Genomic DNA, 15,436 nt, shown 5'->3' with positions numbered 1-15,436 from the left:
AGCTCCTAGAGTGTTTCAGAGGCAAATGGATCCAGGAAGCTCCCAGCAAAACATCTGCCGTCACATCCATCAGAAAAGTTTCTTCCCAAAATTACAAAACTTAAGGGCCCAGTGCTCCCTCTCACATCCCCGCCCCCACCCCGCAAACCGTATAGCACAAAATTACAGACAGAGCAACTGTGAAGTGCTTAGCACAGTAGCAGATACTGTTCCTTGACTGATAAATAGCCACACGTGTTTTTCTAATAGAACTTGGAATAAATTGTGATTGGATCAGAAGTGGTCACATGCTGCAATGATATGTGACGGCCAGAGGGCCACAGAAGAGGCCAACTTATCAATTATGTTCTTAAAAAGATGAATAGAAAGGAAAGGAGGGAGAAAGATTAAGATTAAAGCATTCAGGAATAGTGTATGCAGCATGACTTAACTGGTGCAGAGGTCATTTATTAGAGGTTACGGCTGTCTGATGGGTGCACTCTCCCACAAAGACAGCTAAGCTGAGGACTAGTACACCCTGTGTGAGGAGCCAGGGCCAAAGGAGACTTCCACTAGAACTTTGGAATCTTTGAACCTCACTTCTTTTCCTCTCCTTTGGTTCTGGGTTACAGCTGTGACTAAAATGATTGTTAAGGGGTAAAAGTGGTAGGTAGGCTGAGGATGTCCTTAATGTAGAACATTTGTCTGGCAAGAACAAGGTCCTGTTTCATCTCACACACTCATGTACACATACGCACACACTTCTACGCATGCCCTTGTGTCTAAGGCACATTTATAACCTTTTAACACTTCTGAACTGAACTGTGAGATTGTTTCTTTTGTCTCTCACACCCTTTTACTCCCCTGACTCTACACAAGAAAAGGGAATCATAGTCCTAGTGTCTTAGGTTTCCATTCCTGTGATAGAACACGATGACCAAAATCAACACGAGGAAGAGAGGGTTTATTTCAGTTCACAGTTCCACATTGAAGCCCATTGCCCTCACTGAGGGAAGTCAGGACAGGAACCTGAGGCAGGAGCTGATGCAGAGGCCATGGAGAGGTGGAGCTTACTGGCTTGCCCTCGAGGGAGGCTTGCTCAGCCAGCCAGTTTATACCATTCAGGACTACCAGCTGTGAGATGGGTCTATCCACATCAATCAATCAAGGAAATGTACCACGGACTTCCCATGGAGCAATCTGGTGGAGGCATTTTCTCAAGTGAGATTTCCTTTTCCTAAAAGACCTAGCTTATGTTGTTGAAGAAAAACTAACTAGTACAGAATTCAGTAATTTTGGAGCACATTCATTGAAACAAAGAAGTGTTTTGTTCTTTGTACAGATCAGTCCCTGACTCCTCTAAGCATTTAATACCTTAGCATCTGTCTTTAACAGATTTGGGTTGCCCGGGCATTCAGGAGTTGTGCTGAGTTAGCTAAGAAAAGACACCACACCTGCCATATAAGATCGTGATGCCCTTTGAGGACGAACCCCAATGACTAAATTCCTCCCAAGGTTTCCACATTTTGTTTTGTTCTGTTTTTTAAATCCTTAGGAGGACATATCAAATCTAAACTGTAACATCTACCTATCGCAGTAATCTTAACTGAACAGGTATGATGGTTTACACTTTTAATACCTGTACTTAGGAGTTAGAGGCAGATGGAACTCTGTGAGTTCCAGGCCAGCCAAAGGTATATAGTAGACCCTGTCTCAAAACAAACAAACCAGCCAGGCATGGTGGTACATGCCTTAAATCCCAGCACTCAGGTGGCAGAGGCAGGTGGATCTCTTGAGTTCAAGGCCTGGTCTACAGAGCAAGTTCCAGAACAGCCAGGGCTACAAAGAAAAACTGTTTATCAAAAAAGAAACAAGCAGGGGCTGAGGTCCTGAGCTAAATGCCCAGCAACCACATGGTGGCTCACAGCCATCTGTAATGGGATCTGATGCCCTCTTCTGGTGTGTCTTAAAACAGCAACAGTGTACTCACATACATCAAATAAATAAATCTTTAAAAACAACAAAAACCATGAATCTTAAGTGAGTTCAGCCACACACCTTTGTTCACCCACTTTGAGCAAAGAATGGTTTTTAACATTGTTTACAAGGTTGAAGGAAGAACAAGAGAAGCAGGTGCAGTGGCTCATGTTAATCCAAGCTCCCAGGAGGCAGAGGCAGGTGGATATGGACTGTACACCCAGCTCCAAGCCAGACAAGGCTACACTGGCTACACAGTGAGGCCCTATATCTAAACAAACAACAAATAACAAAAAACAGGCTGGAGAGATAGCTCTGCGGTTAAGAGCACTGGCTGATCTTAGACCTGAGACCTGAGTTCAAATTCTAGCACCTACATGGAAGTTCACAACTGTCTATAACTCCAGTTCCAGGGGACCTGATACCCTCTTCTCACCTCCTTGAGCACTAGGCACATGTGTGGTGTACAGACAAACACATAGGCATCACACCCATACACATAACATAAAACTTAAATAATAAAAGGGCAAAAGAATATGGGACAGAGATCCACAAAGCCTAAAGACTTAAGTTGGCCTTTTAAAGAAAAAGCTTGCTGACTTCTGTGCAGACAATTATTTCTGGCTGGTAAACAGGAGTCAGAACTGGGCCTCTGATGACCCAGAAATATCTACTTTCCACTAATTAACTTCAGGTGCAGGGCAGTGTCATGTAAGCCGCCCAAACTGAATAAGCACTGTGGAAGAAAGCCAAGATAAATCTACAGGTTTATTAGATGCAAGATTGGTTTAAAAAAAAAAAAGTCTAGAATACTGTGTTGCCTCTGTTAAGATAATTCACCCCAAAGTCCATTCTCCTGGGCAGAATTCTAAGGATACACTCACCTGAGTCGGGTTAAACCACGCATCTGAAGGGCTCCTTTGAGAATTCTTTCCACTGGAGATATTCATCACTTTCATGAATGATTTTGAATAGGAGCAAAGACCTGAACTTTTGCACACGGAGCCCCAGGGAAGTCTTGGAGTAATGTAAGGGAGCACAATTACTTCTGCGTTTGGGGGACATTTGGGTGTCCATGCCAAGAGATGAGTACAGGAGGGAGCTACAGAACAGCTCTGAGCTGGGTGTGGGGCACCACCTGTAATACCAGCCCTCCTCAGGGCTGAGAGAGGAGGAAGCCGAGTCTGAGGACAGCCTAAACCACCGAGCAAGACCCCTGCCTCTAAACAAACCAAGCAACTGCCTGAGATCTGTGAGACCAAAGCAGAACGGAAAGGATTTCAAAGTCAGGCAGCTCCAGGTTGGAAGCCCAGTTCTGTCACTTTATCAATGTCAAGGCTATTAGATTACTACTCTTTATAAACCACCCCCCACCGGGCTGAAATAAGAAATTCAGAAAAATAGCTGGCACTCTGGGTAATTAATAAATATTTGTTCCTGCTTTCAGATAACTGCACAGGTATCTGGAACATAGGCTGACGTTAACATTCAACTGGGCATGGTGATGTATCCCTTTAGTGATAGCACTGGGAGGCAGTGACAGGTAAATCCCTCTGAGTTACAGGTCAGTGAGTTCAAGAACAGCCAGGGCGACATGGTAAGACCCTACCACTCACCCCCACAGAAAAGAATAAAAATACAATTATATTATACATTTTGGGAAAGGACTAGGTCAGTTTAATAACTTCAACTGACCTGTTAAGACACTTTTAAATATAAACTGGTAAAGATTAGGAGTCTTTTAAAAATACTATTTGTGCTTGTTTTGTTTTGTTTTGTTTCTGAGACAGGATTTCACTGTGTAGCCTTGGTTTGTTCTAGAGTTAGTAATGTAGACCAGGTTAGCCTTGAATTCACAGAGCTGCTCCTTCCTCTGTTTCCCTAGTGCTGGGATTAAAGATGTGCACCACCACACCAGCCCATACTATTTATTTATTGTATAGAGGTCAGAGGACAACTTTTTTAATCCATTCTTTCTTTCCATCATGTGGGTTCTGGGGATTCAACTTAGGTGGTCAGGTTTGACAGTAGGTGCAATTACCTACTGTGCCATTTCCCAGACCCTAAATTAGGGGACTTAATTTCATCTACATCTGTGCAAATTATTATGCTCTGCCACACACTTTGATGGCATAAGTGATTGAGCCAGGTATGATGACACACCTTTGATCCTAACACTAGGGAGACAGAGGTAGGCTCTACATAGAGCCTTCCAGGGAGCCAGTGCTACATATACTGAGACCCTGCCAAAATAATAATAATAATAATAATAGAAAAAGGAAAGAAAAAAGCTAAGGGATGTTTTAATACAAACAATATGAAAATTACAGAAATAAACAGTTCTGGTGTACTAGCTCTATTAAGACCATACCTGGAATAATATTTTCATTTCAGGGCTATACAGGGAGTTAAAACTAGAACTCATCCTGAACAAGGGCCAATTGGATGATTCTTTTTACTTGGGAACTGTCACAAAATAACAGCATTTGACGTTCAAATATTTTAACCATTAATTTCATCTTAGCTATGTAAAAAATTGGGCTCAGGAAAAATAAAGATTAGAAAGTCTGGAAACTGAGCACAGAAGACACTCGTGTCTGAAATCTGGCAACTCTTTAGAAAATGCACTTAAATTGGGGAAGGGTTGGGAGAGGGGAGGTGGTAGACTTGGCCTTGAGAAACAGATATTAGGAGGAGATACTATAGTGCACAGTTGTGGAGGCAAAAACTTTTCTGTAATTTTGTCGTACGCCTGCTATCCGTTGGCAGTGGTACCCTGTCAGGAGTGATGGAGGAGGATGCAGCGAGCTCTCTGAGGAGCTATGCTCTATGAATGAGCAGGGCCAGTGGCCCACTGTGGTAGATCGTCCAGAAGCACAGACTTCTTGCGGAGGGAGGACAGGAGTCCCCACCCTCCCGGACCCACGGGTCAGCCCCCAGATCTTTCCAGGCTGCGAGCACCGGCCTTTACCTCGCACAGGGTGAAGAGCCCGTAGGCCGCCAGCCACACCGCGCAGGTGACAGCGGTGAGCGACCACAGCGACAGCCGAGCCGAGGTGAGGCCGAACTCGCGGCAGTACGGTGAGTAGTAGCGGCGCCGCAGGGCCAGGCGGCCGCCGCAAATATCCGAGAAGCTCTTCTCGTCCTCCATGGCCGCACACGCCGGCCGGTCGCGCCGCTCTAGCCCACCCGGAGGCTCAAAGTCTCGCTGGCTCCCGAGCGTTCCGGAAGCGGCTGAGCCCTGCCCTCCACGCGCTCCGCGCAGCCGTAGTCGCTCACTGAGGGCAAGGGCTTGGAGCTGGTTCTCCCAGTTCGTCGGTAACCCCAACTCCCCAGAATCACAGCACCAGTTTTGGACAGATTAAGATCTCTGTTCACTCAGCTGACTCATTTATATTATTATGCTAGAATGACTACCCCAAAATGGTCTGCAGGTGTATTCATTCATTCATTCATTCATTCATTCACACATTTATTCCCCTGGGAAGGGATTTTAGGTACTGAAGGTTTCTGTCCCCACATAGCTTCTTTTCTAGTAGGAAAAAAACGATATAGATGTAACTTAAGTAGTAGTATTGACAAAAAAAGTTCAGACCAGTAAAGAAGGACTAGGTCTTCCTCACTAAACCTACAAGGTTTACACTGTTCTGTGGGGAGTTGGGGGAGAAAATCTCCAGAAAGAAGGACCAGGAAAAAGCAAAGTTTGGAGGCTGGCACGGGTTTCAGTCACAGGAATCAAAAAACTAGTGAGGCTAGTATGCATGGAAAAAGAAGGTGGGCGAAGGCTCAGTTTTGGGTGGGGCAGATGGCTCAGCTGTTAAAGATTATGTTAATCCTAAAGATGGGAGGAGAAAGACCACCACCCAAACCATCATGGCCAAATTAATTAAAGCAAGCTTTTAAAATTCATATACACAGGCTAACTCCTCCAGAGATCCAGCTTTGGATGTGGAGATGAGCTTTTATAGCTCAGGGGCAGGAAGGTTTCTAAATGGATTTGTCTGGCAAAATGGGGTTACAGGAGCAGGGATAGGCATAGCAAGTAAGTCCCTTCTGGAACAAAGACACACAGTTGCAAAGCTGGACCTAACAAGGTAAAGTTGTGAGATGGTTATAAAGAACTTTTTGAGACAAAGGCATGATTGCATTCCTGGAACAGGAAGTACAGAACCGTTTGTAGTTAGGGTCACAGGTGGGGCATAGCTCAATCCTTGAAAAACAGGTTTGCTCATAAACAAGAACGAACCTAGCTGGCCTTCCCCGTAAGATGGCTTTCAAGCCTAAGAGAGGCAGGCTGGTTCTTCAAGTACTTGTTCAGTGGGGAAAGACAACTGGGGAGCCCACTACTAGGCCTCTTTGCCACACTTTCTAAAGTTTTTAAAAGAACCAGGCCAAGAAGTAATCTTACTTCTGATGATGGGTAATTATTTCTACTGGTGAATTTATTCTTAGAACTTGAGTCACTGTAAAATATGAATAATGGAGAGACAAATGTAATCGAATAATTTCATTGACGACTCCACAGGCTCAGACTGAGCTCTTAAAATCTTTTTTATAGACCAGGCTGGCCTCGAACTCAGAACTCTGCCTCCCAAGTGTTGGGGTTAAAGGCATGCACCACTACTGCCTGGCTCTTAAAATCTTTTTTATGGAGCTCTTGTTTCAGTATCTAAACACCTGGATTTCGTAGTTCTAAGCCTACTGTGTTTTGAGCCTTCCAGAGGGCTCTGCAGGTAAAGCAACCAGCCTCTGAGGCTGAGGACTTGAGTTCGGTACAAGGTAGAAAGAGAGAACCAACTCCCACAAGTTGTCCTCTGATTGTCATGTGCTCACTAGCCATGGCATGCCTGCACCCACACAGATAAATACATAGGTAAATAAATAATTTTATAAAACAATGCTGTCTTATAGCTTTCATTCTGTTTAATTTTGGTGGAAGTGTATTTTGAAACAAGATTTCATGCTATAGCCCAACCTGGCCTCCAGGAAGATCATGGGGGCTGGAGAGATGGCTCAGCGGTTAAGAGCACTGACTGCTCTTCTGAAGGTCCTGAGTTCAAATCCCAGCAACCACATGGTGGCTCACAACCATCCGTAACAAGCTCTGACGCTCTCTTCTGGAGTGTCTGAAGACAGCTACAGTGTACTTACATATAATAAATAAATAAATCTTTTTTAAAAAAAAAAGAAGATCATATACTTCCAACATCACAGGTTATACATTACCATTCTAAAACATCATAGTGAGGAAATACTGGACCAAAGCAAGACTAAAGCCCAGCTAAACAAACTCCAAACTCTGTGTCTCTATGTCTGATCTTCAGCTTCTTTCAGCTTTGTTGACTGCAACACAATTCTTTCTCTTGGGTTGGTCTCATTCCCTATTAGCAGCTTTCTTCAGCAGTTATCCCATGACTTTGCCATCTCTAACATGTTGGAGTCTCTAAGGTAACCTCAACTCCTCAGTTTCTTGTTCCAGTGTTTAGGATCCACACATGATCTTCTGGGCTCCTCTAAAATGCTTGAGTCACTTCTCCAGTTCTGCCCTCTGTAGCACTATAGGCTCTAGCTGACTCCATTCCACAGCTGCTGCTGTTCTTGGTGGTCATCCCATCGTACTGGCCTCTCCAATACTTTGGGGTCTTATGCTTCAACTAGGCTGCACTTTCATCAATAGCCGCTCATAGGTTCTGTCTTAGTCAGGGTTTTTATTCCTGCACAAACATCATGACCAAGAAGCAAGTTGGGGAGGAAAGGGTTTATTGAGCTTACACTTCCACGTTGCAGTTCATCACTAAAGGAAGTCAGGACTGGAACTCAAGCAGGTCAGGAAGCAGGAGCTGATGCAGAGGCCATGGAGGGATGCTTCTTACTGGCTTACTTCCCCTGGCTTGCTCAGCCTGCTCTCTTATAGAACCCAAGAATACCAGCCCAAAGGTGGAACCACCCACAAGGGGCCTTCCCCCCTTGATCACTAATTGAGAAAATGCCCCACAGCTGGATCTCATGGAGGCACTTCCCCAACTGAAGCTCCTTTCTCTGTGATAACTCCAGCCTGTGTCAAGTTGACACACAAAACCAGCCAGTATAGGTTCTCTTGATGGTGCCAAGCCTCTACTTCTGTGCATGACCCCTTTGGTCCTGGGCCTTCAACTGACACTGAGGCTGCACCTTCACCAATGGCCTTTTTGGCCTTTACAAGTGCCAAGCCTCAGCCTCTCTCCATGTCCCCTTTATGCCTTTAAAAGGAGTGCCACCTAGGTCATCTTTTTTTTTTTTTTTAAGATTTATTTATTTATTTTATTTATATAAGTATACTGTCTCTGTCTTCAGACACACCAGAAGAGGGCATTAGATCCCATTACAGAGGGTTGTGAGCCACCATGTGGCTGCTGGGAATTGAACTCAGGACCTCTGGAAGAGCAGGCAGTGCCCTTAAGTGCTGAGTCATCTCTCCAGCCCACTACCTAGGTGATTCTTATACATTATCAAGTCCAGCTGCCAGCACAAGGTACAACTTTGGCTATCTCTGGAACACAGCTTCTTTGTGCTCTCAGAAAACACTTTCCAGACGATTTCATCTCAGTGATTCTAGTCCCTATTTAATCACTGCTAATTTTTTAGTTTCAGCTAACCAGCATCAAGTCTCAGTAACCCCTTCTATTCTTAACTCTAAAGCCAAAACCACATGGCAGAGGCTGCCAAGTTCTGCTGTTTGCTGGGACTGGAACTTGGCCCCTGGGTTCAATCACATCTTCACCAGCTTTCTGTTTTCCATAGTTTCTTTCATTGACTAAGCTTGGCTGACCTTGAAATTGCTCTGTGAACTGACCTTGAACTCAGAGATCTGCCCTCCTCTGTCTCCTGAGTGCTAGGATTAAAGGCATACACCACCACACCTGGGTGTAAGCTTTTCTTTAATTCCTTTTTACAAGATCTTTATAAGCATGGCCACTATGCTTCAAGATCCAGATCCAAAGTGTGTGTCTTCCAGCCTCAAGATCTGGATCCCAGGTGTGCCTTGCACTTCTGGACTGTAGTTCATTCCAGATGCAGTCAAGTTGACAACTGAGAATGACCATCACAATCTATCCCTTGTGAATTTGAAACACAATTATATCTCCTTATGTCCAAATGAAAACAATAACCAACCAGGTTATATTAACACATAGCATGATATAACTATCTTTTGTTCAACTGCAAGTTTAAACAATAAGTTTAGCTAGGTGGGATCTTTCCCTGAAGTCACCACTCCCTTAATTACATTTAATATCTTTGAACACAGGATCTAGCTCCATTCCACTTCCTGGTCTCCCTTTAATCTTTGAACCATACGTTTTGTTTTTTTTTTCCTTTCTAAGTTTGCTACATCTGATCAAAAGTCTCTTCACAAGAGTAAACCACAGGACAGAGTCTGTGCTAGGGTGTTTTGAGATTTCCTTTGTCAATACAATTAATCTAAATCTCTTTAGCCTCAGGCAGACTCTCCAGACAAGGGCAAAAAGTGGCTACATTCTTCACCAAAATATCACAAGAACCATCTCTAGGCCACATACTAGAAATTTTCACCTCTGAAACCTCTTGAGCCAGGCTCCCACAGTTAAAATCACCCTCGGCACCACTGTCTTCTTTGCTTCTAATAGCATGACCCATTCAGCTCCACTTAAAGTACTACACAGCTCTCAAAGTTCCAAAATCCACATTCCTCCATACAAAAGCATGGTCAGGCCTATGCAGGGTGCAAAGGCAGGCAGATCTCTGTGGGCTCGAGGTCATCCTTGTCTACACATTGAGTTTCAGGACAGCTGGGAGCACACAGAGAGATGCTGTCTACACAAAACAAATAAATGAAAACAGTGGATGTCAGAGAGATGGCTCAGCCTGAGCAAAAGCATGAGGACCAGAATTCAGATCCACAGCTTGCTGGGTGGACATGATGGTCCACCCATATCCAGAATGCCAGAGACCAGGAATCAGCAGAGCAAACTGACTACCTACACTAGTCAAGTCAGTGAGCTCCAGGTCCAAGTGGGAGATCCTTTGTCAATATATTAGGTGGAAAGCAATTGAGAAAAACAACTGATATTAACACGGGGATTCTACACACACATGCACACATGCCACCTCACCTTCACACACACTTATGTATACATATACACGTATACCATGCACTCAGAGTATGGGAGAAGGCCAGGGGTGAGAAGAGGAAAAAACACAAAGTACAGACTTTCCATGGAGTCACAACCCCACCTAGTGGCCTTTTATAATAGTGACACTTCATAGTTTCAATTTAATTCAAGGAACAACATCTGGCTTTTATGTGGAAGGGTTCTGTTTCCTTGTACTATCAGGATGTCTTTAATATTTATATACTAAAGTGCTAGGTTTGCTTTTGGTTTCCTTATAGTTTTGGTTGGTTGCTTGCTTTTGTGGTACTGGGAGTTAAACTCAGGGATCTGCGCATGCTAAGTGAGTTAGCTACAGCTCAAGCCCTTACTACAAGGTTTTAAACCACATAATCCAGAGTTATGGGAAAGTTTACTTAAAAAGATGAACCTAGTGAGGTTCACACCTGAAATCCCAGCACTAGGGAGGTGGAGGCAGTCAGGATCATGAGTTCAAGGCCAGTCTGAACCATGTAGTGAGACTGTCTCAAAAAATAAAAGCCCAAACAGACAAAAGAGAAAGTGGGCCTAAACCTAAGAGACAAGTAGATTCAGATAGATCAGAACTGAAAAGCAAAAAGAGGAGATTTATTACACATGGCCACATTGGAAAGAGGGACAAAGAGATCCAGTGACACTGACCCCAATTGCCCCACCACCCCAAGTCCATCTTCATGGTCCCAATGTGAAAGTGAAACTTAAGGAGAAGGCAGGCCTTATATAACTATGTAGTCTGGCCAAGGTGTGGTCCCCCAACCACCACAGCCTCAGCTCCAGGTCTCTCCTGCAAGGTCATCAGACAAGTTGGAATCTTTCTCTTGGTGACAAATTCCCTCCTCTGGTTGCCATCAGGGATTCTACATTTTCTTCCAGCAAAAGATACCTGAGGAAATTCTTATTTCTTAGAGGTCCATGTTTTAATAGCTTGACAATCAAAGAAAGGAGTCTCTTTAGAACATTCATTACTGCCAGTTGGGCTGCTTACACTTTCAGCTCAATTTTATGAGCTCATTCTGCAGCCTGGCTGGTCTGGAACTTGCCCTGTAGATCAGGAAGGCCTCAAACAGAGATTTCCCTGCCTCTACCACCCCCCCCCCAAGTGCTGAACCAAGCCCACAGAAAGAATTTTTTTCAGTTTTGTTTTGGAGCCCTAGCTGTCCTAGAACTCACTATACAGAACCGGCTGGTCTCAAACTCACAGAGATCTGCCTGCCTCTGCCTCCTGAGTGCTGGGATTAAATCATGAGCCACTATGCCTGGCATAGAATTCTGAATACCAGCTCCTCTCCATCTCAAAGCATGTTTGAGTCACCTGAAGAACTTTAAAAACCTGGCTCCACCTCACCATTAGAATGAAAAGATTTGGACATAAATACTGTCTAAAACTTTCACGTTCTAATTAAGGAGCTGCCAGCGTTAAGCTCAGCCAGGAGGAAGTCTTTTCCTTGGCCATCCTCAGTATTTAGACTCTAGAGGGAAGAAGCCTGAGAGTTCACTGAGCACAGACAGTGCAACACTGGGAAGAGTTATTTACACTGTGGGAAATTGTTCTGTTGTGGAGTGTTTACCAGGGAAGACTGCCGGGACACAGGTTTAAGCCAATAGAAAGTTTTTATTAGCGGGCTGGCAGCTACATCAAATGTTCAGGATTCCAGCCTGAGCCTTTCTTAGGATGAGCTTTTAAACACAAAAACCATACCCTGAGGTGACATTCTGCAGTTATTAAAAACAGCCACAAAGCAGGATGTCAGAAGCCAAATGCAAGGTTGGTACACTTTGATGGGTGAGGTCTTTGTTTTCATTTTGGCAGATACTGCAGTCTCCCTGCTGAGTTTTATGGACTGAATAGTAGTTTCATCGTGGAGTCAGTTGTGCTAAGGTCTGGAGGCCTGTTACAGCTCAGTCATGAATGGCTTTCTGAATAGCCAGATGAAAGCATAGCTGTAATGACCGAGGAGTGGGGGCATTCTGCACTTGCGTGGAAAACCACTGGAAGGTTCTCTTGAGATTTTGGTGCAAATAAATAAATAAAAACAAACAAAATTAGTTCTTTCTGGTGCTGAGTCAATCTTTTTTCATAGTCAGGAAATTTCTACTTTTTGTGTTGTGTGCATGAGTGATTACCTACGTGTGTGTGTGTGTGTGTGTGTGTGTGTGTGTGTGTGTGTGTGTGCCATGTACATGGCTGATGTCTCTGAGGGCCAGAAGAAGGTATTGGGACCCCTGGAACTCAAGGTGTAAATGCTTGTGAAACAATCACCACGTAGTGCTGGAGACCTAATGAAGAACAGGAAATGTTCTTAACCACAGCTGCTGCTACGTTCCAGAATGGAGATGCCAGAGTCGAGGAGTCAGTGACTGATGATGAACCATTTCTTTGGGTTCTCCTATCTTTAAGATTTATTTATTTTTATTTTATGTATATATCAGTGGTCTTATATTTGCCTTGTTCCCAATGAGATCAGAAGATCCCCCAGAACTGGAATTACAAACTGTCATGGGTACTGGGAACTGAATCCAGGGCCTCTGCAAGAGCAACCAGTGTTCTTAACAAAGGATTCAGCCATTTCTAAAACCACTAAGCCTGGGGCCTGTTTCTTCTGCCATATTCTTCAAACACAAAACACACCTGCGCCTAAATGCAGCAGTGTGGGACAAGGACCCTCTCACATACCCACAAACAATTTAGCTCTGATATTATCCAGAAGTATGAAATCTCAGAAGTTGGCAATGGTGGTGCACACCTTGAACTCCAGCCCTTGAAAGGCAGAGACAGGCAGATCTTTGTGAGTTAGAGGCCAGAGTAGTCTACAGAGCAAATTCCAGGACATCCAGGATTACACAGAGAAACCCATCTCAACCCGCTGCTCCCCCAACCAGAAAAAAAGCCCCAAAAAACAAACAAAGTTCCCAGAAGTGGAGAACTTAGTTCCACAGGACTACCTCATGCTTCAGGTTCCGGGGGCAAGCCTTGGAACAGCAGAGAGACGTGCCCTTCTGTTGGGAATTGGTTCTAATGTGTTGTCTCCCAAAAGCCGTGCTTCCAACCTGTCCCCAGCTGTCTTCAATTGATAATAAAGAGTTGCTGTATAGCCAGTGGCTGGGCAGGGAGATGGGCCAGGACTTTTAGATTGCAAGGGGGAAGGGCAAGGGATGGAGAGGGGGGGGCGGGGAAGAGGAGAATGGCCATGACTCCGAGGCAGAGAGATCATAGGTGGAAGGGAATGCAGTGGGGAGGGAGGGGTGGGGGGGCTGCCTAGAAGGTAACAGGGCAACACAGATAAAATATAGGTGTAGAAGGTGTTAAGCCAGGATTAATGGAGGGAAGTGTGTGCTAGCTGCGGGGAGGTTTAGAAGTGCCCAGGCATTGAGCTAGTCAAGGCTTATCAAAATTAGCTGGCTGGCTGGTGTATGTGTGGCTTTCATTTGAGAATCCAGAGAGCTCTTGGGCAGGTGCAGCATGGGCGTTATCCGCCAGGAGCCTAAGCAGTTGAATGAATTCACCGCCATACCCTCCCGCCTCCAGCCCTGCTGCCCTCCCGCCTCCCGCTGGAGCCCTGGCAATGGACCGTGTCCAATGCCGTGTTAGTTGTGACTGTCAGAGTGCATGGGACACTGAGAACATCTTTAAGCCCCAGTAAGTCATAGAGATATTTCACCACTTCGAAACTGTACAGTGACAAGATGTCCCTGGGAGAGATCTGCCCCGTGAAGTCAGAATGAGATGTCCTCAGATGTGGTGAGAAATTGTATTGGATGTCAACACAACCAATATTATCAACACAAAGACTGAGTAGACGGAAAATCATCCTTCTGTGTTTCAATCTTTTAAAAAACAAACAAACAAACAAACAAACATTTCCACCTGGCAATTGTTTGTATTTGATGTCAGTATTTTCTTAGTCTTCATTATTGTTTTGGTATTATTCCTGTGATAGCTTTTCCTTTCTTCATTCTTTTGTTTTGCTTTATTTTTCAAGACAAGATTTCTCTGTGTAGCCCTAGTTGTCCTGGAACTTGCTCTATAGACCAGGCTGGCCTCGGACTCACAGAGGTCCACCTGCCTCTGCTTCCTGAGTGCTGGGATCAGAGGCGTGCAGCACCACTCTGAAAGCTTTTCTTACTGGAGCTTAGAGCACACAGTTGCCTTCTACTTTTGAAATGCTTGGTCATCGGTTGAACGACACTGCTCTTGCTATTGCATGGTGTATCCAACCACCTGGATGTACTTCTATTCTGCAACATTTTCTGACTAAACCCCTGGGGATCGCACTTCCTAGTGTAGACCCCAGGTCCCCCTGTCGCCCTTTCAGTCTGTTCTTCTGACCCATCTCCATTCCTTTGTGACCCCAGCTGATGTACAGAAGCCCTCTCTACCAGGGACCCACAGCCACCAGTCACTCTCGGCTAGAGTCCGGAATGGGTAACAGCAAGCAAAGAATGATCTCTAAGGGACCAGACCTAAGCCAAAAGCTTTAAGTCCAGATGCCCACATCCCAGCGCAGAAACACAAACAGGAACACGCAAGATAAGATGCCTCCTCCAGAGGCCCCGAGGAAGCATGGGCTGAAGCTCAAGACAAGGACTTCAAAAAGCAAGCATGAATGTGTCCACGGTCTTAAAGAAGACATGGATAAATGCCTAACGGAAGGCTTTGAAAACACTCATAGTTGAATGAAATAATAGAGTATTCAAGTCATTAATGTGGAATTTAAGAAAGAAATAGAGTTAATAAAGAAAACTCAACCAAGTGAAACTGGATCTGAAAAACTGGGGGTGTCAAGCAAAAACCTCAGAGATCAATGGTCAGCAGACAAGCATCTCGCAGGAGACGGGAATTAATACTGAGAGCACAGCCAGACCACGCACAGGCCATAGAGACAGGCATCCGAGTAGGATGTCCTCTGCAGACCTCTTCCCCCAAGGCTCAGGCATCTATTCAAAGGAGGAGGAGAAAGGATTCTAAGAGCCCGGGGAGATAGATGGATCCAGACCTGGCTTGATACACTCAAACTCACTGAAAGCAGGACAGCACATGTTCAAGGCAGACGGGGTCCAGGACTCAGAGGGGGAAGTTGACACAGGTTCCATCTCTAACCAAAGTCCTGTTTGAAACTGATTCCTGCTGGTAGAGGGAAGTTTTCTCCGGCGGAGTACCACGGAACACACTGGATTTATCAATCACACTCGAGGGCAGGCCAATGCAAAAGAACTTCCATGGTTTTTTGTGTGTGTTTGTTTCTTAAAATTTAGTTTCATGATTATAATGGGTGCTAAAAGTGCATTTGTATGTTTTTTTTAAAAACCCAGGATTT

The 15,436-nt window shown here is 44.8% G+C and overlaps 1 protein-coding gene across 2 annotated transcripts in view; it reads right to left on the bottom strand.

Annotated features, from left to right (window-relative positions):
• The window catches only part of Pigh (phosphatidylinositol glycan anchor biosynthesis class H), a 29,939-nt gene extending 24,768 nt beyond the window's left edge, over window positions 1-5,171 (bottom strand). The window contains exon 1 of one of the 2 annotated variants that reach the window (XM_052185581.1): window positions 4,928-5,171. In XM_052185581.1, coding sequence (XP_052041541.1) covers window positions 4,928-5,107 — 180 coding nt within the window. In that variant the 5' untranslated portion in view covers window positions 5,108-5,171. The remainder of the gene's footprint in view (window positions 1-4,927) is intronic. The other variant, XM_052185580.1, reaches the window with a different exon arrangement.
• Window positions 5,172-15,436: the final 10,265 nt, after the last annotated feature.

The sequence above is a fragment of the Apodemus sylvaticus genome, chromosome 6 (assembly GCF_947179515.1).
Source record: "Apodemus sylvaticus chromosome 6, mApoSyl1.1, whole genome shotgun sequence".
In the NCBI taxonomy this organism is placed as follows: Eukaryota; Metazoa; Chordata; class Mammalia; order Rodentia; family Muridae; genus Apodemus; species Apodemus sylvaticus.
This window is presented reverse-complemented; position numbering and strand designations above follow the sequence as displayed.